Raw genomic sequence first — 27922 nt, forward strand, 5'->3', positions numbered from 1 at the left:
GCATCAGTCAGTGTTTGCTACACTCAGACAACTATAGCATCAGTCCAGTGCTGCTACACTCAGACAACTGTAGTATCAGTCCAGTATTGCTACACTCAGACAACTGTAGCATCAGTCCAGTGTTGCTACACTCAGACGACTATAGCATCAGTCCAGTGTTGCTACACTCAGACGACTGTAGCATCAGTCCAGTGTTGCTACACTCAGACAACTGTAGTATCAGTCCAGTGCTGCTGCACTCAGACAACTATAGCATCAGTCCAGTGCTGCTACACTCAGACAACTATAGCATCAGTCCAGTGTTGCTACACTCAGACAACTGTAGCATCAGTCCAGTGCTGCTACACTCAGACAACTATAGCATCAGTCCAGTGCTGCTACACTCAGACAACTGTAGCATTAGTCCAGTGTTTCTACACTCAGACAACTGTAGCATCAGTCCAGTGTTGCTACACTCAGACAACTGTAGCATCAGTCCAGTGTTGCTACACTCAGACAACTGTAGCATCAGTCCAGTGTTGCTACACTCAGACAACTGTAGCATCAGTCCAGTGTTGCTACACTCAGACAACTGTAGCATCAGTCCAGTGTTGCTACACTCAGACAACTGTAGCATCAGTCCAGTGTTGCTACACTCAGACAACTGTAGCATCAGTCCAGTGCTGCTACACTCAGACAACTATAGCATCAGTACAGTGTTGCTACACTCAGACAACTGTAGCATCAGTCCAGTGTTGCTACACTCAGACAACTGTAGCATCAGTACAGTGTTGCTACACTCAGACAACTGCAGTATCAGTCCAGTGTTGCTGCACTCAGACAACTATAGCATCAGTCCAGTGTTGCTACACTCAGACAACTGTAGGATCAATCCAGTGTTGCTACACTCAGACAACTATAGCATCAGTCCAGTGTTGCTACACTCAGACAACTGTAGCATCAGTCCAGTGTTGCTACACTCAGACAACTGTAGCATCAGTCCAGTGTTGCTACACTCAGACAACTGTAGCATTAGTCCAGTGTTGCTACACTCAGACAACTGTAGCATTAGTCCAGTGTTGCTACACTCAGACAACTATAGCATCAGTCAGTGCTGCTGACAACTGTAACACTAGTCCGTGTGTTACTGCACTCCAGACAACTGTAGCATCAGTCCAGTGTTGCTACACTCAGACAACTGTAGCATCAGTCCAGTGCTGCTACACTCAGACAACTGTAGCATCAGTCCAGTGCTGCTACACTCAGACAACTGTAGCATCAGTCCAGTGTTGCTACACTCAGACAACTGTAGCATTAGTCCAGTGTTGCTACACTCAGACAACTGTAGTATCAGTCCAGTGTTGCTACACTCAGACAACTATAGCATCAGACCAGTGTTGCTACACTCAGACAACTATAGCATCAGTCCAGTGCTGCTACACTCAGACAACTGTAGTATCAGTCCAGTGTTGCTACACTCAGACAACTATAGCATCAGTCCAGTGCTGCTACACTCAGACAACTGTAGCATCAGTACAGTGTTGCTACACTCAGACAACTGTAGCATCAGTCCAGTGTTGCTACACTCAGACAACTATAGCATCAGTCCAGTGCTGCTACACTCAGACAACTATAGCATCAGTACAGTGTTGCTACACTCAGAGAACTGTAGCATCAGTCCAGTGTTGCTACACTCAGACAACTATAGCATCAGTCCAGTGTTGCTGCACTCAGACAACTATAGCATCAGTCCAGTGTTGCTACACTCAGACAACTGTGGCATTAGTCCAGTGTTGCTACACTCAGACAACTATAGCATAAGTCCAGTGCTGCTACGCTCAGACAACTGTAACATTAGTCCAGTGTTACTGCACTCAGACAACTGTAGCATCAGTCCAGTGTTGCTACACTCAGACAACTGTAGCATCAGTCCAGTGTTGCTACACTCAGACAACTGTAGCATCAGTCCAGTGCTGCTACACTCAGACAACTGTAGCATCAGTCCAGTGTTGCTACACTCAGACAACTGTAGCATCAGTCCAGTGTTGCTACACTCAGACAACTGTAGCATCAGTCCAGTGTTGCTACACTCAGACGACTGTAGCATCAGTCCAGTGTTGCTACACTCAGACAACTATAGCATCAGACCAGTGTTGCTACACTCAGACAACTATAGCATCAAGTCCAGTGCTGCTACACTCAGACAACTGTAGTATCAGTCCAGTGTTGCTACACTCAGACAACTATAGCATCAGTCCAGTGCTGCTACACTCAGACAACTATAGCATCAGTACAGTGCTGCTACACTCAGAGAACTGTAGCATCAGTCCAGTGTTGCTACACTCAGACAACTATAGCATCAGTCCAGTGCTGCTACACTCAGACAACTATAGCATCAGTACAGTGTTGCTACACTCAGAGAACTGTAGCATCAGTCCAGTGTTGCTACACTCAGACAACTATAGCATCAGTCCAGTGTTGCTACACTCAGACAACTGTAGGATCAATCCAGTGTTGCTACACTCAGACAACTGTAGCATCAGTCCAGTGTTGCTACACTCAGACAACTATAGCATCAGTCCAGTGTTGCTACACTCAGACGACTGTAGCATCAGTCCAGTGTTGCTACACTCAGACAACTGTAGTATCAGTCCAGTGTTGCTGCACTCAGACAACTATAGCATCAGTCCAGTGCTGCTGCACTCAGACAACTGTAGTATCAGTCCAGTGTTGCTGCACTCAGACAACTATAGCATCAGTCCAGTGCTGCTGCACTCAGACAACTATAGCATCAGTCCAGTGTTGCTACACTCAGACAACTGTAGCATCAGTCCAGTGCTGCTACACTCAGACAACTGTAGCATCAGTCCAGTGCTGCTACACTCAGACAACTATAGCATTAGTCCAGTGTTGCTACACTCAGACAACTGTAGCATCAGTCCAGTGTTGCTACACTCAGACAACTGTAGCATCAATCCAGTGTTGCTACACTCAGACAACTGTAGCATCAGTCCAGTGCTGCTACACTCAGACAACTGTAGCATCAGTCCAGTGTTGCTACACTCAGACAACTGTAGCATCAGTCCAGTGTTGCTACACTCAGACAACTGTAGCATCAGTCCAGTGTTGCTACACTCAGACGACTGTAGCATCAGTCTAGTGTTGCTACACTCAGACAACTATAGCATCAGTCCAGTGTTGCTACACTCAGACAACTATAGCATCAGTCCAGTGCTGCTACACTCAGACAACTGTAGTATCAGTCCAGTGTTGCTGCACTCAGACAACTATAGCATCAGTCCAGTGCTGCTACACTCAGACAACTATAGCATCAGTACAGTGTTGCTGCACTCAGAGAACTGTAGCATCAGTCCAGTGTTGCTACACTCAGACAACTGTAGCATCAGTCCAGTGTTGCTACACTCAGACAACTGTAGTATCAGTCCAGTGTTGCTGCACTCAGACAACTATAGCATCAGTCCAGTGTTGCTACACTCAGACAACTGTAGCATCAGTCCAGTGTTGCTACACTCAGACAACTGTAGCATCAGTCCAGTGTTGCTACACTCAGACGACTGTAGTATCGGACTATTCAATCATTGGACCCGGATTCTTCAAATACTGGTACTGTAGTGGGCTCATATAAACGGTATTAGATACTGATTGTGAACATTGTCAAGCCTGAAGGTGGTGATTTCTCAATTTGTTTAATATGTCGTTTAAATGATAATTGCTGCTAAAGCCGGACAGAACACATTTTACTCAATATCGGTAAAAGTGTTGAGTTTACTATTTGACCATTATTCCGGTTGTGTCATTGCCCATCAACCCACTGCGGGAGGAGGAGAGTCTGCAGTGAACGTCACGAGAACGTGTATGCAGCTGACACACATAGGTGTCTCCTGGGAACTCCTAAATACATAATATAATATGTAATAATACCTATACATATTTATACTTTAAATTTTCTCATCACGGAGACACATGCGAGCGCCCACACGCCGATACAGTTTCTGGGACACTCACCTATGATGGAGGTTCTGTCGTAAGAGAAACAATACTCCGTTATCTGCGGACAGATTCGAGGGTCCTGGAAGGGACTGTGCAGGGCGGGAGGAAGGGTGGACAAGGGGTACACGTCTGTGGACAGAGTCTCTGATAGCACAGTAACCACCAGGACAGACACAATATGAGCCGCCCTCATCATCGCCATGGCCATTTGCGAATCCCGTCGCAACCACAGACATCTTTATAGCCATTTGCTCTACTGTCAAAATGCAATTAAACTAGGACATTTTTTCAGAATTTTGGGATATTCTGACGTGTTGATGCGATTTATGACACATAAACGTAGAAAGTCACCACAAAAAGTATGGAGTCTGGAATAAGATATAAAAACAGTCATAGGGAATATCAACAGGCATAAGCTGTGGTTGTAGGGCTTGACACCAGGATGTATCCATGTTGTAAACACAGACAGCCTTCTAGTGGGTCGTCAGTGTCATCATGGGGCAATAGATAGCAAGGACGACCCAGTACGTCACAGTGAGTTACCGAATGTTTCCAAATTCTGGCGTCATTCCGTCGGGTGGTCTAGGAGTTTCTATATCACCGGCGGGCCTCGGCATTTGAAGCCTTCGGAGTTCGACAAAGGTCGGCATTTGCTATAGCTGGTTGATGGAGAGTTGTGGTTGTTGCTGGTCATGTAGGGCCAGTATCACTGACTACAGCACCGTAGACTGTGTAGGGTTTCACGTAGTACAAGTGAACCGGTATGGCGATCAAGAGTCATAATTAGGGCGTGTATAGGCCTGGAACCAGTTTAAAACGTGGACCCGTGAAGTTCCGGGTTAGAATTGGTCTTCAGCAACCGCCAAACGGAATCGGGTGGTAAGGTTTGCTGACTTGGTTGACACATGTGGTCGTATCCAAATTGCGTAGGTCGGTGCTGTTGCTGCTGATCACTGGATTGTCTTGTACAGTCTCGATTATTTACAAACCAATAAGAACATAAAAGGTGTTCAAATAGGTCCCTTGGAAAGTCTTCTCGCACAATTTGCTGATGATACTACAGTGTCATTAGATGAGACGGAAAAAAGTCTGTATGGAGTACTCAGTACACTGAAATTCTCTGCTAGATAGATGTTCAGGACTCAAGGTAAACGCAGAAAAAACCAGATTGATATGGACAGGATCTAAAAATAGATCCAGACACAAACAATGCAAAGAGTACAACCCTTGATTGGTCACAATCGCAATTCAAACTTTTGGGCATTAATTTTGATGCAGATCTTGATGACTCAATGATAAATATCAATTATACAGAAAAAGTTGAAGACATAGATAAGGAGATGATAATGTGGTCCTTCAGATCACTTACACCTATGGGGAGGAATGTTGTTCTGAAATCATTACTTTTACCAAAAGTAAATCATCTTTTTTTCTTCTATACCCACCCCGCCAGATGACACAATTGACGTACCACAAGGAAACTTATTAACTTTATCTGGCAAGGAAAAAGAGACAAGGTAAAATGAGCAGTAGTGACTTCCACTCTAAAATATGGAGGCATTGATGTTCCACTTGTTTGAGTGGCATTTTAGAAGTTGAGACGTAGTTACAATGAGATGTTTATACAATAGATTGGGCTTGGTGGAGGAGTGGATCTGGTCAATGTAGAGATGACGCCCTAAAGTCAAGACCGGCGTCATCTCTACATTGACCAGAAGAGCCAAAAACATCTGCTCAACAAACCTACAGGAAGAAATTGAACACCTGAGGAAAGTCTTTGTAGAATGCAACCACTACCCACCTGAAATAGTCAACAGAACCATCGAAGCAACGCTTTCACCTCCTGCCAAAAGATCTAAACCAGAATCAGCCCCCATCAAGATATCCATCCCCTACATTGGTAAACCATCACACCAAATCAGCCGACTCCTAAAACAACAGGTAGGCATAGACACAACCCTCTCCAGCCTCAACAACCTCCTCCATGCCAACGGAAGAAAACAACCCACCGTCAACAACAACAACCCGAAATGTGTTATTTACAAAATAAACTGTGATTGTGGACAATGCTACATAGGTGAAACATCCCTACCCATCAACACCCGAGTCAAAGAACATCGCACCTCTGTTGCTAATTCCGACACCAAATCAGCTATCTCTGACCACATCAAAGCTAACCCCAATCATCTAATATAGTGGTCCGACATCACCATTCTTGCCAACAACCAAACGGACTTCACTAAACGCAAGCTCACAGAAGCCATTCACATCAAACGCCACAAGCCCACCATCAACCGTGACCAAGGATACTTCATTCCATCAGCTTATGATCCACTCCTCCACCAAGCCCAATCTATTGTATAAACATCGCATCTATTGTATAAACATCTCATTGTAACTACATCTCTGGCTTCCAGTCACTATCCTTTGTGAACTCACAGGCTTCATCAGCTTACTGCTTAGCCAATCATGGCAATTATGTTGTTTCCTTTGTCTATTATGTTGTTTCATTGTTATATACAGTATATATATGCAGCTCCTCCACTTCATGTATCACTCCTGCTTGACAACGGTACAAGAATCGGTATCGAAACGTCGCACTCACGAAATAAAGAAGTTGTTATCCATAAAACTTGTTCTATATTGCATTAATGTTCCAGTTAGAAAAAATACCATTAAAGCACAAAAGTTTATATGGATTGAAAGATTATTGAATAAGGATACAATATGGAAAAATAATGCTTCAATATACATTCCAAACATGTGAAGGCTATGGACGGCTGATGAAGAATATATTATCAAACATATACCACCTAAAAACACAAATAATTTTGGATAGATGTACTGAAGGCATGGTCAGCGTTTATTGGCCCCCAACAGGCATCTGAGGGAAGGGATATATTAAGCCAATCAATATGATGCAATTATAACATCTTAGTAGAAGGAAAACCGGGTTGTTTCAAGAAATGGGAGGAAAAGGGAATTATATTTCTGAGTCACATTATAAATCAAAATGGTACCATTAACTCCCTTGAATATATGAAAAGCAGTTAATATATTGACACGAACTTCATTGAATACCTCAGCATTAAGAATGTAGGACTTGACTACTTTAGTAAGAAAAATATGCCTGCTAAGATGCTTCAAAATATACAAGTATATCCTATTTTACCATTGAATATAGGTTTGATGACAAATGGAAAGAAAAGTAAATATTATTGCCAAATACTAGGTGACTTTACCTTTGTGAATACAGCTGGTCAACTTAAATAGGAAGAATTACGAGGAGGACGATTTCCCCCAAATGAATGTTAGAATATAAACTTAATGCCCAATAGATGTACACAGAGTGTAAATTTGAAATATTTCCAACATAAGAATACTCAGAATATTTTAACAACTAATACTTACTTACATGAAATTGGAATTAAAGAATCACCATTATGCACATTTTGTAAAGTCTGTACGGCACCTACTGTTTGAGTGCAGTTTTGTAAAGGGAGTGTGGACGGAACTGTCCTCATGGCTCGACATATTGGGCAAATGACAAATTGAATTAACACTAGAAATATATTCTTTGGTTTAAAGGAGGGAAATAACTACCCTCTAAACATTATCTGACTAATTGTAAAGAAGAATATTTACACCCTGCAGAAAAGATGTTAAACCGAAGTTTAATCAGATCAAAAATGAGATCAAAAGATACTACAAATCATGTAAGTTTATTGCCTTGTCACACGCTGACCATCTCCCCACACTCTCCTAGCCTTGTCACACGCTGACCATCTCCCCACACTCTCCTAGCCTTGTCACACGCTGACCATCTCCCCACACTCTCCTAGCCTTAACACACGCTGACCATCTCCCCACACTCTCCTAGCCTTGTCACACGCTGACCATCTCTCCCCACACTCTCCTAGCCTCGTCACACGCTGACCATCTCCCCCACACTCTCCTAGCCTTGTCACACGCTGACCATCTCCCCACACTCTCCTAGCCTTAACACACGCTGACCATCTCCCCACACTCTCCTAGCCTTGTCACACGCTGACCATCTCCCCACACTCTCCTAGCCTTGTCACACGCTGACCATCTCCCCAGACTCTCCTAGCCTTGTCACACGCTGACCATCTCCCCACACTCTCCTAGCCTTAACACACGCTGACCATCTCCCCACACTCTCCTAGCCTTCACGCTGACCAACACACACGCTGACCATCTCCCCACACTCTCCTAGCCTTAACACACGCTGACCATCTCCCCACACTCTCCTAGCCTTGTCACACGCTGACCATCTCCCCACACTCTCCTAGCCTTAACACACGCTGACCATCTCCCCACACTCTCCTAGCCTTAACACACGCTGACCAAGCTACCCACTCTCCTAGCCTTAACACACGCTGCTACCCACACTCTCCTAGCCTTGTCACACGCTGACCATCTTAACACGCTGACCATCTACCCACACTCTCCTAGCCTTAACACACGCTGACCATCTCCCCACGCTCTCCTAGCCTTAACACACGCTGACCAAGCTACCCACACTCTCCTAGCCTTAACACACGCTGACCAAGCTACCCACACTCTCCTAGCCTTAACACACGCTGACCCAGCTCATTTTTTTCACATTTTGGTCATCTCTCCACACAATAATTTGCAATATGCAAAGTTTACCTAAACCTATTTTGGTCCCACATGAAATAATCATATCACGATGTACTCTCATGTATGTTTTCTATACAAATTGCCTTTATATGTAACATGTATCCCTTGGAAATAAAAGCTTAAAAAATACATGTACATATCTGGAATATTGATGAATGCCGAGTAAAACTAAACTCACTCACTCACTCAATGCAACATGAGCTAACCGTTCTCGTGACAGGGTTTCACGCCTAGCCTGCACCGGATTTGTCTCCTCAAACTGTCATAGCGACTTTGGACACATAATTATGACAGCGAGAAGTCACGAGACTGTTCTTCCGTGTACACAGAACATAAATCACAGAGGGCTGTCAGAGATGTGCCTGTAAATAGACCAGGCTACATGGAAATAACTGTTGGTCTTCTCAATTCCATGTGTGCGAACAAGCTGTTGGTTTTGCACTAGAAGGTTAATAGTTCTACCGGGTACCCATTCTTTTCGTCAAAAGTATAATAATTATTCATTCTCTCTACACATTACAAGTGTAGAGACTAGACAGTGATTAACATCGACACTCATCCACTAATAACACATCTGTGACGTCATGGAAGCCCCCAAATGCGTACAGCCAAGACAACCTTGATCTTATATATTTGTCACTTGCATATTGTCTTTGCTAAATTAATAACTTTTCACTTTCAACTGGTTTTGAAGAATTATAAGCAGTGTGAAATATAACTTTAAAATAAGTGTGACCAATGTGATTGTTATTAGACTATCAGAAATAAAGTTATTTGTACATTGTCGTGTGATTTCATTCGTCACCGCTCGCCTATTTCTGTACCGTCAACCTGTCGATGAAAGTTCTGTGAGAATTGCGACAAGCCAAACCGAAGCGTGGAAGGATAGGGCACTTGGATAATAATAATCCAGAGTATGGCATTTTGTGATTGTTTAAAAACTCGGGAACATTGACATTATAAAGAACATAGCTAACAGGAAAGTGTTGCCTAACTGGACGTCTTTAAGAAGGGTTGGACCCTGAATGGTGAGAGCGTTTGTTTACAAAACTGCTCTCATGTTTCCAGTTGAGTGTTTTCTCTACAGGTCTGGCAGGCATGTTTTCGAGATTTTACGTGCGCTCTCAGATACTTTTAGGCCATGTAATTACTGAAAGCTACGAGTTTCAAAACAGCATATTTATATATACTAGCCACATAAAGAAACTGTGCATTGTCAAAATATTATCCCAGTAAGATAAGTACGATAACAATGTAAACGGTACATATAAACTTTAATGGAGGGATCATGCGACCATAACAAGTCGGGAGAATTTCAATTGAAAAGTCAATCACAACGACGTCACAAGCGGGACAGGGGTCAAACGACCATGTCACAAGCTCAATAACGGGTATGTCCACCATCGGCATTGAGAACAGCAGTGCATCGACGACGCATAGAGCCTATCAAAAGTGCAAGGAAGGCTTGTGGGATGTCACACCAGATTCTCTCAAGTTCTGTTGCAAGGTCAAGGACGTTATCTGGCGGATGAGGAAGACGGCGTAGACGTCGATCCATCTCGTCCCAAACATGCTCTATCTGGGAGAAATCCGGTGAATTTGCAGGCCAAGGCAGTAAGTCAACGTTGTGGTGTTGCAAGAAATCCATAGCAACCCTAGCCGTATGAGGGCGGGCATTGTCCTGTTGGAATGTTAACCCAGGGCCATGACGTTGCAGAAAAGGAATTGCCACAGGTCGAAGAATCTGATCCCTGTAGCCCACACCAGTTAAGTTGCCCTGAACAATCACCAAAGGAGTTCTGTGGCGTGCTGTTATTACACCCCAAATCATCAAGGAACCACCACCAAAGCCATTCCTCTCCAAGACACAGGCCTGTGCATAACGTTCTCCCACGCGTCTATAGACACACTGACGTCCATCACTATGGGAAATGTTAAACCTGGACTCATCTGTGAAAACAACATTTCTCCACCAAAATAAGGGTCTGCGGACATGATTTTGGCACCACACTGAGCGAGCTTGTTGATGACGTTGTGTCGGGATAGGCCGTATGGCGGGACGTCGTGGTCTGATCCCGTGATGACGTAAACGTTGTCGAACTGTGTTGGGGTGGATACGGCGAAGTCTTGGGATGGTTCGGGCAGTCATCACTGCAGTCTGAAACCTGTGGCGCAGATGGGTCACCCTTATCCATCTGTCCTGTCTTGGCGTTGTTACACGTGGACGTCCAGAACGTGGCCGATCGATGACGTCATTTGTGTTCTGGTAGCGTCTCACCAGTGCAGAAATGGTGTTCCGGTGGCAGTGGAAATGTGCAGCCACTTGTCGTTGAGACATTCCCCCACGGACCATCCCAATGGCCCCATGACGTTGTGCAGACGTAAGCCTTGGCATGCTATGCGTTTCAATAGCGGTTTAATTTTTTGAACGATCGCAAGGGCAGGGGTTGAGCTTTCCAAAGTGACAGTAATGTGTGGCATTCATTTGCTCTGTTTCTCTTTCCCGGAATGCACGTGCAACAACGTATAGCACGTCTCAAGGACGAACCCACTGACGTCACGGAACGTGGCCCGTGCATGCATGTTGGATACATGTCACTTATTTCTGAGTTTAAATCCTTATGTGTCTACACAGGTTTGATAAATTTAGATTTTAAATTTTGCGTGCACAGTTTCTTTATGTACCTAGTATATATCAAAACAACTTGATCTTAAACACTGTGCTTACGTTTCACTTCACTGGGGATATTTTAGTCTGACGTTTCACGATTTCTTCGTACTTGTTTTGATGGTATTCATTGTACCTTTCACCGGGTGTATATGGCAGCAAGGTCTGGACTCTCCACGAATTCGTCAGTTAGAGATTATTTCAAACTTACTTTAGGCCTCATAACAGCTGAAATATAATGTTATTTTCATTGCCTATTTGTTGTAACAGGATTTTAACAGGGGGGGTAATAAATTTTGGTCGGCCATTTTGTTTTAGGACGTCACATAGGTGTGGCCTTTGTGTGACCCAATCGACTGTTGAATCCTTAAGCCCCACCCTCCTTTGGGTGTCCCCTTTCCGGCCCAGGTGTGTGTGTGACCTTTAGGTTCACCTTCTTGTGCTGTGATTATTATTCAATTATCTTATGAGTGGTATGAGTTTGCCGAGTGTTCACACAGCAAAATCTCTTTTCAACATAGAATTAATATCACACTATGCATATGATGGGAATTTAGCTGCTATTTAATAGGTCAAAAGTTGTGAAAATACCAGAGCGCATTTTGTTAAAATTTGAAATATGCTGTCATTTAGTACACAAGGAACAACTCCGAAGTTCTGAGTATTTATTTTACATATATGTGAACAACAAACGATTGTAGCTGTTAGCAAATCAAATTTATGCGCCATGAGGGCCCGTATATGATATGCGTGAATGGGGCGCTGTCTATGCACTAATAGATAACACTGTGCTATTCTGCATAGCAGAATCCCTTGCTCGCTGATCATGAGTTGGGCCGTAACTGAAGAGACATTTGACAACTGTGATTGGATGAAATAGTGTAAGGTGTTATGTTTATTAAAAACACCTCCATCCAGTCATTAAAACTAACCACCATTTTAAGTATTTAATGCTGTTATTTGTATCACCATAATTTATGCTTATGCGTGTACAGATATTTTCAAATAGGTGACAGTTGGTGCTGACCTGGGGGTTGATGAGATCAGCTTCCTGTGTGTTGCTTCCTGTGCTCGCAAAGTTAGCCAGTTCAAGTTAACCAGAAATTGTTTTATTGTAATTTAAAGGTCAGGCTGTACTCGTGTGTACATGAAATGGCTGTCGATAATTCTCAATGTGATGTTGAATGTATGCTGACAAGTGGTCAGCTTCCGTTATGTAGGGAGAGAAGTGTCTTATAGGAATTAAATACAGGAAATAGTAAGCAGTTGAGGACTGATGGTCACTGAATATCTCAAGTAGGGTGCCAAGTGGTTGTACAGTGATGAAATGATATAGCATATTTGGATAAGAAAACAAACCTGCATTTGTTCTCCTGTTAAACTTTCCAGTGCTTTTACTCAACATTTTAAAGTTGATCTTTACTCTCAAACTGCAAACATAAAAAAACCATCTTATGTCCATGAATACTATATATGACACTTTTTTGACATCATGTGACACATAGGTTACTCACATGCCGTTAGCCGCTCTTATTCCACAGACAGTACAATGGAATACTGGTGTAAGCTTCTTGTGACTGTATTGCGTGTGGTATGAAGAGGTAAGGACCTCCTGGTGTTAAGAATTGTATTGTAGGTTAAATGTATTAAGTGACATAGGGAGGAGTATTTATCAGTTGTAAAACAAATATTTGTACAACGAACAGTTGTCTAATGTCAATCCTCCAGCAATGCATTAAGTGAGTGAGTTAGTTTAGTCTTAACTTGCACTCAGTAACAACCAGCTATATGGTCTGTAAATAATCGAGTCTAGATCTGGACCAGACAATCCAGTGATCAACAGCATGAGCATCGATTTACCGATTGGGATATGATGATGAGATGTGTCAACTATGCCAGCGAGCCCCACCACCCGATCCCGTTAGTTGCCTCTTACGACAAGCATGGGATACTGAAGGTTCATTCTAACCAGCACCTTCACGTGTACAATACATTAAGAAACAAGAAAGATATACAGATTTCATTGTTTATTAGCTCCGTTTCAAATGAGTAAGCTTTAGGATAGGAGCTCTTCCAAATGTCTACTTTACATGTTGTGCTGATTGTCTAATTGCCCTTCCTCATCGTCCTGTCCTTCACACTCTACATCAGATGTCATTTCTTCGTGATCATCATCATCATCATCATCATCATCATCATCATCATCATCATCATCATCAATTAAGTCTTCTACCCAAGTTTTATAATGCTACAGTTTGGAAAACACGCCATGATACAGATTATTTGTGTATCCTACACCTTTCAGTATTCCTTGTGCCTTTGGACCTCACTGCATACGGTACAGATAAGCAATAAAACGGGCATACGTCTCATTAAACGTGCTTCAGATGATTTTTTCAGTTTGGCTTCAATCATGTCTTTGTGTAAACCTCTTTTCATGTACAGCTGTCGTTTCTCATCCAAAAAGTCTTTATTCAGCTTACGTGTACGTAAATACATTTGTCTTATACCTTGCTCTTCGAGATCAGCCATCTTATTTGTCCTGTTGTTTTGTGTGACATCTCTTAACGATACAGAATCATCATCATCATCATCATCAGTTTCCATTTCAGGACATTGTTTATTGTGTAAATGTCTTTGTAAGTTATGGTTATTGCTAAACACTTGACCACAATAGTCACAATCTGACAGAGGACGTGGTCTCTTCACAGAAGAGAAGTTGTCGTCTTCCTCCCACTTCCTTTTAACTTGGAGTATTCCAGGTGGACCCACTGAAGACTTTACGGGACACCAGTTTCTTCTGTGTTTTTGCAAATCATGCACGTCTTGAAACACGAGTCCACAGTCATCACAAGATGGCATTGTTGGGAGGTTTTCAAATCTTTCACCACTTATTGACCCTTTGTTGACATCAGCGGAAGTACCCACAAATATCGTGAAAATAGATCTTTGATGACTAATAAATACTTCACACCATCGTTGTACTTTGCCAGTGAAACCATATCCATGAGATTTGATTGCCAGTGGCTATCAAGACCTGCGACCACCTACTCATTTCTTTGAAATGTTCTAACTTGATGAGTCATGGTATAGGTGTCTTGCCCTATCAACCATTCCTTAATTCGATGTAAGCCAATTTTAAACTGACCCTCAGCTTTCACAGCTTCGTACAGTTTCTTGGGTGCAGCATAACTACCAAGATGTTTGGAATCATAAAAGATCCTATTCAAGTACTCTTCCCAAGGTGCCATCTCAAATACTGAACATGATTCACATACATCATGCCATTTATACAAATATAAAAACCAGTATGCAATACAAAACAAATCAAGGACAATATTTACAACTATAACCTTCAGAATGGGTCAGACTACATTTTGATGAGCCCATTAAGGTAATATCAGGGTACTTCACATCAACTGTGTTATGAAGTAAACATAACCCGGCTGCAGACCACTAAGGTCGCCCTGAAACCTGAATGTCTCTCTCTCTCTCTCTCTCTCTCTCTCTCTCTCTCTCTCTCTCTCTCTCTCTCTCTCTCTCTCACACACACACACACACACACACACACACACACACACCTGGGCCGGGAAGGAACTCCCAAAGGAGGGTGGGTTTAAGGTTCAACAGTCGATTAGGTCACACAAAGGTCATACAATCAAAATGGCCGATCAAACTTTTATACACCCCCTCCCCTTACAACACCTATTCATGAAAAAAATTCCCTTTGAGATAATTAAATCGTACTTAGAAATATATATTTGGAAATATATTGTGAACAGCTAGTAATAATCAGGTGAAAAAATGTTTTCAACAAATCATCATTATCATCAATTAGTTGCATAAAACATGTTGAAGTATTTTAAGAGCAGAAACTTTAGAGTGCTTCAGTAGTGTTTATTACTGTTGAAACTGGTGGCGATGTTATAGTTTGAATGGGTGTGGGCCTATAAAAGGTCTAGTTGCTTCCTTACTGTTGGAATTGAACAGCAATAGAGTTGTCGTTCTTGTTAAAAGTAATTCTGATGTTCATGCGCCAATATGAAATCCTTCCAGAGGGGCGCGAGACGATATTCGGCTTTTCTCAGAGTTGGACACAAATGGGTCTGTCTATTATCGGTATTTTAAAATTCTAACGTTAGTTACAAATTAATGAAAACAACAAAAACAAGTAACAGTACGCTGATAGTCGCAAAGTGTCTTATTATTTACTTCACAAATCTATGTACAAACGAATCATTAGAGTGTCCCTCTCAAAAGCTTCCGTACAGATGCAGTTAACACGCCATTTGTGAACAATCGGCTACAGGTTGTGATGTCATACACATTGTGGTACAATCAGCCACGGGTTGTGATGTCATACACATTGTGGTACACATTAAATGTTTTCTTGGAGGTGAAGGTCAGTTGAATAAGAGTAAACACAGTAATCCTACCCTGCTGCTTACAGTTTCAATACTATAATGGATATTCTGCTGTCTTTTAGATATTTTTTTTTGGTTTTGACAAAATTTACATACAAAATTGACATATTTAGCGTAGTAAACCAAATTTTTAATAACCTGTACAAAGTGTTAGAAACAAGACGTTAAATAGACTGTCGCAGGCATTGCAAGAGGAATGGGTCAGAATTCCATGAGGTCGAATTAAAAGATGCATTCGGTCCAGACGGCACAGAGCAGTATGGGGGCTCATGGTGTCCACAAAAGATGTTGAAGACAACGCCCAGACTGGAACGGACGCCTTCACTTATTGAACTTTATAAGCTACATATGTTATCAGACATTTGATCTTTTCTACTGTGAATTTAGACTGCAACTGATCCAAAAGTACATATGTTATCTCACTTTAAAATTAGCAGATTATATTCCTGAATATACACAGATGGTTTCATTTTTGGGAGAATATATAATCAATTCATATTTACAAGAAGAATTTGATGACAAGATATTAAAGTGTATTTCTGTCAGAATTGTACCAAACAATATATACCACGCCATGCCCTTTGGCCAAACCGTAGAGTAATATTATGATAGGTTCACACAAACTGGGCATATTTTGTTCATCTTTCATAGTATAATTATGTAGAGAAATAGCCACAGAATAATGAAAAAGGAAAAGTCGTATCCTGACAATATGTTCGCATGTTTTGAAATAATCTTTTTGATCTACGAAACGGATGCCAAACAGATATCAGCAGTAAGATGCATGGGAACACTATGTAATTGTTCATGTGTTCCGGACATTTATGAAATGACAAAACCGTCATTTCATGCTGTCCAAAATATACAAAAATACTGACTGTTGAGAGTTTTGCATACCTTGAACCGAAATTAGTTGAGATATATATTCATCAACACACCAGTGTCGTCTTTCTCCGACGTTGCTAAATGCATAAAAGCCCTGACGTCAACTCGAGTGGTGCATTTTTCATTAATTTCATTACATTTGACGATAATGTTATTGATGGTATAACATTAGTCAACAATAGTTAGGGTCATCCACTTAAATATTACATCCTTTCTCATATGATATTTCATAATTTCTTATGATTTACGATATTACCTGAACGTATCGGGCTACAATGATTCTTGTCTTGGAATATTTTGGTTAAAAACGAATAAAACATGACGAGAATATAGTGTCCTTATCCACGGCAAATTCTCTCCAAGTGACCTGAGTTACAATGCCTTCGTGATCAGAATAGTAGAGTTATATATCCCGTTATCTGTATGCCTGAGTGAACTCTCAATTTTCACGCATAACAAAATTACGGACAACATTTGACAAATGCTTGATGGGCATTTAGAAGTTGGATGGTAAATCCATATCATACGGTGTTATGTTAACATCTGACAATGTCTACTTTTCAAAACGCATAAATATTTGTACTTACGCAACCAGAAAGGAATTTAAAATTTTACATAGCTGTATAATGTTATGGTCGTCAGTGGATCCAGTACCGCGCAAAACGACCACTTTTCAGATCTTATAAAAATTGGCGTCAGAAAAAAAAATCGGAATCCATAGGGTTAAAGAATTATGTATAAAACATTAATATTTTTAACGCAATATTAGAGTAAATAGCGCAGTGTCACAGTTATATAATGTCAGCGGGTGACATTACAATGCTTGTAAGATATCTATATTGCCGGGAAATATACTAGTAGTTTGACATTACCATACTTGCGGGACATGTATATTACCGGGTAATACAGTTTGACATTACATTAATTGCAGGACATCTATGTTACCGGGAAATACAGATTGACATAACAATACTTGCAGGACATCTATATTACCGGGAAATATACTTTGACATTACAATACTTGCAGGGCATCTATATTACCGGGAAATATACTTTGACATTACAATACTTGCAGGACATCTATTTTACCGGGAAATATAGTTTGACGTTACAATACTTGCAGGGCATCTATTCTACCGGTAAATATAGTTTGACATTACAATACTTGCAGGGCATCTATATTACCGGGAAATATAGTTTAACATTACAATACTTGCAGGACATCTATATTACCGGGAAATATAGTTTGACATTACAATACTTGCAGGACATCTATATTACCGGGAAATATAGTTTGACATTACAATACTTGCAGGATATCTATATTACCGGGAAATATAGTTTGACATTACAATACTTGCAGGATATCTATATTACCGAAAATATAGTTTGATATTACAATACTTGCAGGACATCTATATTACCGGGAAATATAGTTTGACATTACAATACTTGCAGGGCATCTATATTACCGGGAAATATAGTTTGACATTACAATACTTGCAGGATATCTATATTACCGGGAAATATAGTTTGACATTACAAATTTGCAGGGCATCTATTCTACCGGGAAATATAGTTTGACATTACAATACTTGCAGGGCATCTATATTACCGGGAAATATAGTTTAACATTACAATACTTGTAGGACATCTATATTACCGGGAAATATACTTTGACATTACAATACTTGCAGGACATCTATATTACCGGGAAATATACTTTGACATTACAATACTTGCAGGACATCTATATTACCGGGAAATATAGGTTGACATTACAATACTTGCAGGACATCTATATTACCGGGAAATATAGTTTGACATTACAATACTTGCAGGGCATCTATATTACCGGGAAATATAGTTTGACATTACAATACTTGCAGGGCATCTATATTACCGGGAAATATAGTTTGACATTACAATACTTGCAGGACATCTATATTACCGGGAAATATAGTTTGACATTACAATACTTGCAGGACATCTATATTACCGGGAAATATAGTTTGACATTGCAATATTTGGGCGGCCGATTCGAATTGTCAACAAGTTTGGGTTACAAGACAATCTAAACATTTTGTTTAAAAAGAAGACAACAAATGCTCTGTTATATATTCTATCTATGGGACACTTTAGCGAACCCCTACTATCATCGTGATTGTCAGTGGTCCATTCACATAACGACCACATTGACAATCGTTCCCATGGCTGGCGTTTCGAGGCTGTCTTGCAAGAAAAAGCTGCATACTGTTGAATTGGCGTGAGTCCTTTATTGTAGGGCCCATTATGAGACAATGATGATTAATAGTGTTCCAGATCGCCGCGTATCCGGGCGGCAGCCACGATTGTTTAGGGCTGTCTATCACCACCTCAGTACAGGAGTTGCAGACAGCATACGTCATTCAAGTCATCAGACTCATTAACGTTTTTACAAAATAGGTAAAAGCGCTATCATGTACACGTAACAGGATTTTATGACCATCATTTCGCTGTCTGAGTTTTTCACAGGCCGCCTTTGTTGTACTGCTGTGTTACTGGTCGGTGTTAGGTCACGTAAGTCCGACCTTCGGATGGGTGTAAAAGCAAGCTGGTCGGTTTGCTGGGGTATGTTTTTAAGGTCGACTGATTCTAAACAATGGGCAGTCAATGTGTTAACAAAGGTACGGTTACTGCTAAAATGTTCACCGGAAAATAACTGAACAAGAATCATGCTGTAAAATGTCATTTTTATTTAAGCATTTATTGGGACTGTAATTTCTATTGTCTACATTAAAAATAATAGACATTTATAAAACATAATAAATTCATATAAGGTTTATAGCACTAGAATAAGCAACTTTAAAAAACATAACATACAATACATAATCTAACATTATTGATGAAAAAAACTTTATAGCACTACAAATGACCATTTCCTTTGAAATTAAATGAAATAAATATAATTCATATATGGTGAAAGCACAATATATCGGCAACACAGATGTACCAGAACCAAGAATCAGGAGCTCAACAGCTTCACAGAATAGGAGGCATTGTCCAGGTACTAGCTCAATGTCAGGTCGTTATTTGCAAGCCCAAACTTCGAGGTGTCTAGTCGTCTCTCCAAATCTCTGGCCAGCATTGTACTGAAGCATCTTTGCCTCGTTCAGTCCTTGTTCATCTGACAAGAACTTGGCCATCTCGAAAAAGTTGAGATGTTGTTTTCCCACAACTTTCATGAGACGGACAAGCCAACCCCCGAGGTTGTTGTTTGTGCGGTCAGTGTTGAAATAATAAAAATGAATAAATAATCGTTATTTTTTGGTACAGTCGAAAATATCTACCTTGACTATGTTGTGTGTAGGTCCGTGGTTGTGGTATCCAGGTATTTTTTAAATTATGTTGTTCACTGTTGAGACAGATGATCTCCACGAGATCCATTTTTCCCCTTTTCCTCTTGTTCACAATGAACATAATCATTTACACATAGGTATCTTCCATCACGAAAAAACCCGTGAAGATCCGGGTTAGAATATTGGCCTTAGTAACCCATGCTTGTAAGGCCGGGTGGGACAACTTAGGAATGGCCAGCGAGTCCTAACTTGACACACAGAAGGAAGCGAGCTACAAAGACATAATTTATGTCATTGGAAAGATCTCGAGGAGATGAACCCAAAAAATTCATGTGCCAGTGCGCTCACGTGTTCATAAGCTCACAAATGGGCTCTGAAAATGCATATCTGCAGAAATTACTGGCAGAATTATTTTTTTCCGCAGAAATTTCTGGCAGATTTTTTTTTACCGCAGAAATTTCTGGCAGAATTTTTTTTCCCGCAGAAATTTCTGGCAGAAATTTTCATTTCACTACCAGAATTGTCTTAATTGAAAATAATTAGACACCATCTTTGGATAATTCAATATGGACTTTCTTCAAATGATGTTGTTTTCTCCTGTAAACAACTTCAAGTGGGAGGGGAAATGGTTCCCAGAAGTAGATCGCCGCACAAATCTTACAAGGCATATTTTAACATCTTATCAAGACGAAATGAAATAAAAATAATTTGATGATTTCTTTATACATCGTTTATTCACACTCTGTATTACATGAGTTTCATTGCGCTAAGTTGCAGTCATTTCATCTCTGACATGAGTCCCGTTGTCCCTTTGGTATGGTTTATGTATCTCTATTGTTTGTAGAGTCAGTCGAACTGTACAATGGAACACTGAACTGAGACAGGGATGTATGTATATACATATTGTATAAAACTTGAAATGTTTCACTTCTTCAAATCTTGCATTATGTTGTGTAATAACGTAATGCGGGTAGAAAACATGTGTTCTAGACAGCAGTAATAAACGATCCCGACAAATACCATCCTGTGTAAATACTCGTAATGGCTAATTATTTGGGAGAGTGTGTATTTGACCGTCCTTTCACCTGTATCAGATAATTTATGAGACACCTGCGTGTGGGCCACTTCTTGTTTATTCTGGGTAATTAGCGATCAGTGTGATCAACTGATCTGGATCTGATCTTGTTGGGTTTGGGGTATTTGCATCAGAATGACAATAACTGATTCATAATCAGGAAACTAAAACTATATACACTTCTGTTATTACCTCAAAGACCGGTTTGAGGAATTTAAGCAATTCATATCATCATGACATTAGATGTTTTGGTTCAGTTCTGTGTTGGACCTATTCGATACACTATGTTTCAGGTGTACGAGGTCAGATAAAGTAGGTTGTATATATATATACAAATTATACAACAACGTCATGAACAACAATTATGATTGTATGTTTCATTGGCATTCTAGCATGCGGCTTCTTAATAGCAACTTCTTGTTCTTTGCATAAAGCAACGTGTGACGAGTAGTGACTGACGAAGGGTACTACATACCATAGCTTACGAAGAGCTGACCAAGCTATAGCACCCGTTTTTTATGACTGTTTTTACAACTTAATCCGTCCTGCTTATCGGCTTCATGGCTGTGCTATTTATTGTTCTTACTTCCCACATGGCCTCGTCCAATTATCTACCCCTTGTTATTCAAGTACACGATGTTTGTCACAGCATTCGATCATTCTAATCACTTGGTTTTTGTCACCGTTAGCTTGAACATGGTGTGAGAACCTACAAAGAAACGTTGTTCTATGCAATTAACAAGAAGTTGCTATCAAAAAGACCGTATGCTTTTATTAGCAATTTTGCTGTCGCATTCCTGGGAAATTAGAGACAATTGTGAATGTCGAGTCACCACTGATTTTTTTAAATGATGTTAGTCACCCAGGATTCCTACAAAATATCGTGTTAAATTGTTTAAAAATATACCAGTCCTTATGATTCATTCATCCACATCTCTTGTTTACCTAACACTGCCGTTGCAATAAACAACCTATACATTGGATCAGTAAAAGAGCAAAACTTGCTTATGAAAATATCTCTTCAGGTAATGTGTTGAAACGGCTGGTTTGTGCACATTGATAGTGCTAAACATAATGTACCATTGCACAAATGAAATGCATAAAGTCGGTATTTTGAAGTCAGTGGTCCAACAAACTATAATGTCTACGTTCTATCGAAAAGGTATCAAAATTTTCTTAGATAAAATGGTGAATGAAACTTGATGAATACGTTTGGAAAGAGCTACGATATATACCTGCAAAACGCAGAGGTTGTTCGAGATTTATACAGTATTGTGATTTAAACAGTATTTTTTTAAATTTCCATTAATGTTTACATTTTTCATAACACACGACATGACAAAATGGAAATAGGATTAGCAAACAGGCCATATGGCCTATGTCAATGCTTCTCCGCATATAGTTCGTTATTATCTTGACTTAATTCTATGGAGCAGACATTAGGACATTAATGAATGAATCAAAACAAAAGAAAATAAAGAAAAGAAAATAAAGAACAAGACACCAAGTGCATTTTATGTTTATAGGTTGTTACTTGAATTCCGTAAAGCGGTTAGTTTCAGTTATATAATTCTGAACGGATTTTATAAGGTTTTCATTGTCTAAAGGAGATAAATCGTCATTGCCGTGAAGTATAGTATATATGCTGAGGTGGTTAAGGACAAAGTATCTCCTCGATGAATTTTCACATTGTTTTGTCACTGAACAACACGCTCCATGCTGTTGCTACCGAGATCATAATATATAGATCTTATCTATTTTATGATTTGTGTTGTAATACGAGTGTGAAAGGAAACGATTATTCATACAATAATATCATGAGAAAATATACCAATCACGAATTAAACGCATATGATTTGCACACCACCATATGATTTTAGAGCCTCACGTTAGTGACTTAAATTCATATCGTTCTTTCAACACATTTTCGCTTCATGGATGACAACGTCTATATTATATAGGATGCGGCGTTTCAGTATAGATTATTGTACCGTTGTCAAGCGAGACTGAGGTGCTGTAGCAGACTTATATATACATCAACATGGATTAAGCAGTTCAAATCCGCGGACACAAGCCCTCCATCAACAGAGATGAAGGATATCTCATCCCATCTGCATACAATGAACTGATAGCAACAACTTAGCAGAGCATTCCAGCCATGTATATTTTCTACTTCTTGGACATTTGACTTCCTCCTGTTGTCACTGCTTTATTACCACTATCCTATAGTTGTTGCTGTTAATCCCTTTGATGCATGCCTACATGTTGTTTTACTTATTCCCTGTAAAGTCTGATCTGTGCAAAGAGTGGGCACCTGCTCCTTTTGATAATTATGATTACCCCCTCTCTAATAGAGTTTTGTCATTTGCAATGAATTATAGTAACCCTTATCGTAGCCGTTGCCTACCTTTTCCTGTACCACATAAAATCTGCATGGTATGCCGGTTGATATTGTTATTTGAAATCGGCAGACAATGCACACCTGTTGTTGCTGCAGGACAATGAATATTTCCGATACGACATTGTAAGTACTTGGGGGTGCAGACATATGACTTAAATATGTTTGCGCATGCTGCTTAATAGCATATGTGTGTAATACCACAATATACATGGATAAACTATCAAACTATGCATCGTTTAGAAAAAAAGTATTTTGAATACATGAAAGAGAATATTTATAAAGTTATAACTTGTGAAATTTAATTGTGCGGACCAAATGTATGTTTCATTACAAAGTTCTCTGTTAATGTCTTCCTACAATCAACAAAATATCATCATCTGGTGTTTAACTGAACCGATAAAACCTACTGGATAGAACCCAAAAGACGTGTATTGTCCATGCGGCGCCACCCGACATTGTTTTGGTGTTTTCCCCTGAGTGGCCGCTCTCTGGATTACGCAATTGTTAATTGCTGTGGCCACCAGGGACAACCGAACCGGGACGGTGGCCGCTTGTAGGGACAGCCCCATAAACAACAAATTATCAGGTGTAAAAACAATTAGATTTTCTTGGGTATTGTCACTTTGAACAGTGATACATTGTCTCTTAGGTATTGTTTATCATCTCAGTTCGGTACGCTGGTCATGTTGAGCGTGTTGATGGAGGCATTTCTAGGAATATGTAAATGATCAAATATTGTTATTATGTATCTAGTATGTGTCCAAACATATTGAATGCATTTATATTTATAGGAAAAGACTGAGGGTTTTTCATGTTGTTCAGAATATATGCTAATAATAAGCGTTCAATGATTTGAATACATGAATTCATTCACCTAAACTATATACAATGTATATATAGAGATGATATATATGCCAGGGTAGAGATTGCAAGCGGAGTCAGTACTGGTAGAAACTTATTATATAGAATAACCTATGCAATTGCAATCTCTACCAGTGAAAGCTCCATTCTGATCCTACATATGATTTTTCATATGTGAAACCATAGTTTGTATCAACAAAATGGTCATGATTAGGACATTATCAATTAATGCAATTTGTATTAAAGTGAGATACATTGATATGGAATTATTTGAATTTCTTTACATTTTCACATATTAAAATAACATGCATAACAAATGAATATTATTGTTCAGCAAATAAAGTGTTGTTTGCCTACAGAACAATCAGGGTTTCTACCAGTTGAATTGGAAATTGTACTGGTAGAATCGGATCTGACAGGTAGGATCCGATTTAAATCTCTACTAGTAGGATACTGGTAAAGACTGCGAAGTCTCTACTGGTAGAATCTCCGATCAGATCGCAATCTCAACCCTGACAAATATTTATATATATATATAGGACACATATTTCTCCGAGAGGATCTATCTCTGAAACATTTGGCAACAGGGCTCATGTCTAACATGAAATGACTGTAACTTCGTCCAGTGAAACTCATGTTATACAGAACGTGAATAAAAGATGTATAAAAAAAATCACCATATTATTTTTATTTTCATTTCGTCTTGATAAGATGTTAAAATATGCCTTGTAAGATTTGTGCGGCGATCTACTTCTGGGAACCATTATCCCCTCAAACTTGAAGTTGTTTACAGGAGAAAGTAACATCATTTAAATAAAGTCCATATTGAATTATCCTAAAATGGTGTCTAATATTTTTCAATTAAGACAATTCTGGTAGTGAAATAAAAATTTCTGCCAGAAATTTCTGCAGGAAAAAAATTCTGCCAGAAATTTCTGCGGTAAAAAAATCTGCCGGAAAAAAAATCTGCCAGAAATTTCTGCGGAAAAAATAATTCTGCAAGTAATTTCTGCAGAAATGCATTTTCAGAGCCCATTTGTGAGCTTATGAACACGTGCGCGCACTGGCACATGAACTTTTTGAGTTCATCTCCCCGAGATCTTTCCAATGATATAAAATATGTCTTTGTAGCTCGCTTCCTTCTATGTGTCAAGTTAGGACTCGCTGGCCATTCCCAAGTTGTCCCACCCAGCCTTCAACTCATGCCAAAAAGGATTTAAACTTACAGAGCGGCGACATCGGGCTACATTGATTGTGTTGGACACTTGCTCGGAGTATGGTGAGTGTGTTACATTCCTACAAACTGAAAATGTGTCAATGAATTATGTTTCATTTTATTGAATGCAGATAGAGATATAATATCCTTGTCTGTATTTTTCCGTATGAATGCATTTTATCTAATGCATCAATTTCTCATTGTATCATATGAATAGGCAAAAATAAGTTCAAAAGTACAAAAATAAAGAGAGTCAAACCATCCAACATCCCTTGCGTCTTTTTTGGCATGATCCAATGTTTTCATAACTAATTAACAGCTCAGAAGACAGTGCTCATCCATCGAATGTATTTTAAGACTCTGAAATCAGAAATTCGACGGATCGGTACGCGACCGTTCCTGCAGGCCATTGTGGCAGTATTATTCAGTATGTGACAATGTTCTAAAGCTTTGTATGTGCTGATTCAACAAGGGGCAGTGGTGTGTTATCTAGCATGTAGGTCTCATTTTTTGTTATATTAGGTGTGTGTGTGTTGGGGAGGGGGTAACTGTTGGCTCGAAGCTCTCTCATTACATCCCAGTTACACAGGTACAAACAAAAAAGGTACAAAAAGACCAGCATTTCTGTGTTTTCTTATCCTTGATACTCAGCCTATTTTGTTATTCACTATTGTTTTGACGTGAATATTACAATACCTGTCGTTGTTGCTATAGTCACTGCTTTTGATGTTGTACAGCCACTACAATATCTAGTGAACTTTAGAATACAATTGTTAATGACATCCTATCTCTTTGTTGTTTGCTGGTTCTGGTTCTGATTACAGCTGTGTATCGGTGCCTAGTGGCGATATATCCTCATACCAGTTTAATGAGGCGAGACGATATATCATGAAAGTATTGGTAAAGAACCTGCGACACGATTATCATCCCGATACAGTGATGGAGATACGATACGCATCCCGATACTTTACAATTCTAAAAACAGGACATATATTATAGATAAAATGACTGAATCTTAATTTGTTATACAGCAGAAAATGTGTTACATTCCTACATACTTAAAAGGCTGTTCATGTAATAAAGTTTCAGCATTTAATGCTTCAGAAAGTACAATCAAACATATTCAGTATACCTTGATCTAAGTTTCCCTTCGATGTAGTAAAGTTTCAGCATTTAATGCTTCAGAAAGTACAACCAAACATATTCAGTATACCTTGATCTAAGTTTCCCTTCAATGTAATAAAGTTTCAGCATTTAATGCTTAAGAAAGTACAACCAACATATTCAGTATACCTTGATCTAAGTTTCCCTTCAATGTAATAAAGTTTCAGCATTTAATGCTTAAGAAAGTACAACCAACATATTCAGTATACCTTGATCTAAGTTTCCCTTCAATTAAATAAAGTTTTGAGCATTTAATGCTTAAGAAAGTACAATCAAACATATTCAGTATACCTTGATCTAGGTTTCCCTTCAATGTAATAAAGTTTCAGCATTTAATGCTTAAGAAAGTACAATCAAACATATTTAGTATACCTTGATCTAAGTTTCCCTTCAATGTAATATATACCAGAATCATTGAAAAAAGCTCTTATGCACTAGTATGCTTTCTAAATTTTATCTTCTCTTTGTTAACAAAGCTAAGACACCGTTCATAGTTGTTAATAAATGGTGTTATTTGTCAAACAGCTAAAACATGTTTCAATTGCTTACAGACAAGTCTTTTACAGTTCACAGAGATTGAAAAATGTTCACAATCTTTCACTGATACACCAACTCCTTTGTTCAAGTAACAAAGATGGCAGACACAAACAAATTCCTGTAAGATCGCTCAGTTTGTATTTAAAATTTAGAAGTATTTCAAAGAGACTCCCTTCCTATCCTAAGGCCTTTTGCCACACTTCTGGGGGACCTCTCACAAAAGAAGCATACGCAAGCTCTTTAACGTCTAAAAGCGTGAATGTGGTATTATTGCGAGCAATATCATTCTTACAGTTACCCCAGATTAGCTCGATGGCATAGAGCTCACAGTGCCGTACTGGTGTACGCATAACTATGTGGCCTTGTTTTGCATCTAGTTGGTCAGTAACGTACTGGATTGGCTTTTCTTTTGCTGCCGGATTTTTTCAATGAGCTGGGGCTTTGTTTCTGATTGCCTGTAATGCCCATTACAGGAAGTGAGAAAATCCTGCAACTGAGCCTTGAGATTGTTCATGGTGGGTGTGATGGTACCAGGGACACGCAGGTTATGGTAACTGGCGTTATCCAACATGATAACGCTTGGGTCGTCCAGCTGCGGTAAAAGCTGATGTTCGAACCAATCCAAAAATACCTGCCCATTCATTTCGCTGTGGTAATCACCATCAGATTTCTTGGCCTAAAAAACCCCAAAGTCACAA

The 27922-nt window shown here is 39.8% G+C and overlaps 1 protein-coding gene across 2 annotated transcripts in view; it reads right to left on the reverse strand.

Annotated features, from left to right (window-relative positions):
* The window catches only part of LOC124264845 (putative carbonic anhydrase 1), an 85720-nt gene extending 81515 nt beyond the window's left edge, over positions 1 to 4205 (reverse strand). For both annotated transcript variants that reach the window (XM_046699627.1, XM_046699626.1), the window contains exon 1: positions 4006 to 4205. In XM_046699627.1, the coding sequence (XP_046555583.1) occupies positions 4006 to 4198 (193 nt within the window). In that variant the 5' untranslated portion in view covers positions 4199 to 4205. The remainder of the gene's footprint in view (positions 1 to 4005) is intronic.
* Positions 4206 to 27922: the final 23717 nt, after the last annotated feature.

The sequence above is a fragment of the Haliotis rubra genome, unplaced genomic scaffold (genome assembly GCF_003918875.1).
Source record: "Haliotis rubra isolate DU_JTF1 unplaced genomic scaffold, ASM391887v1 Scf948, whole genome shotgun sequence".
In the NCBI taxonomy this organism is placed as follows: domain Eukaryota; kingdom Metazoa; phylum Mollusca; class Gastropoda; order Lepetellida; family Haliotidae; genus Haliotis; species Haliotis rubra.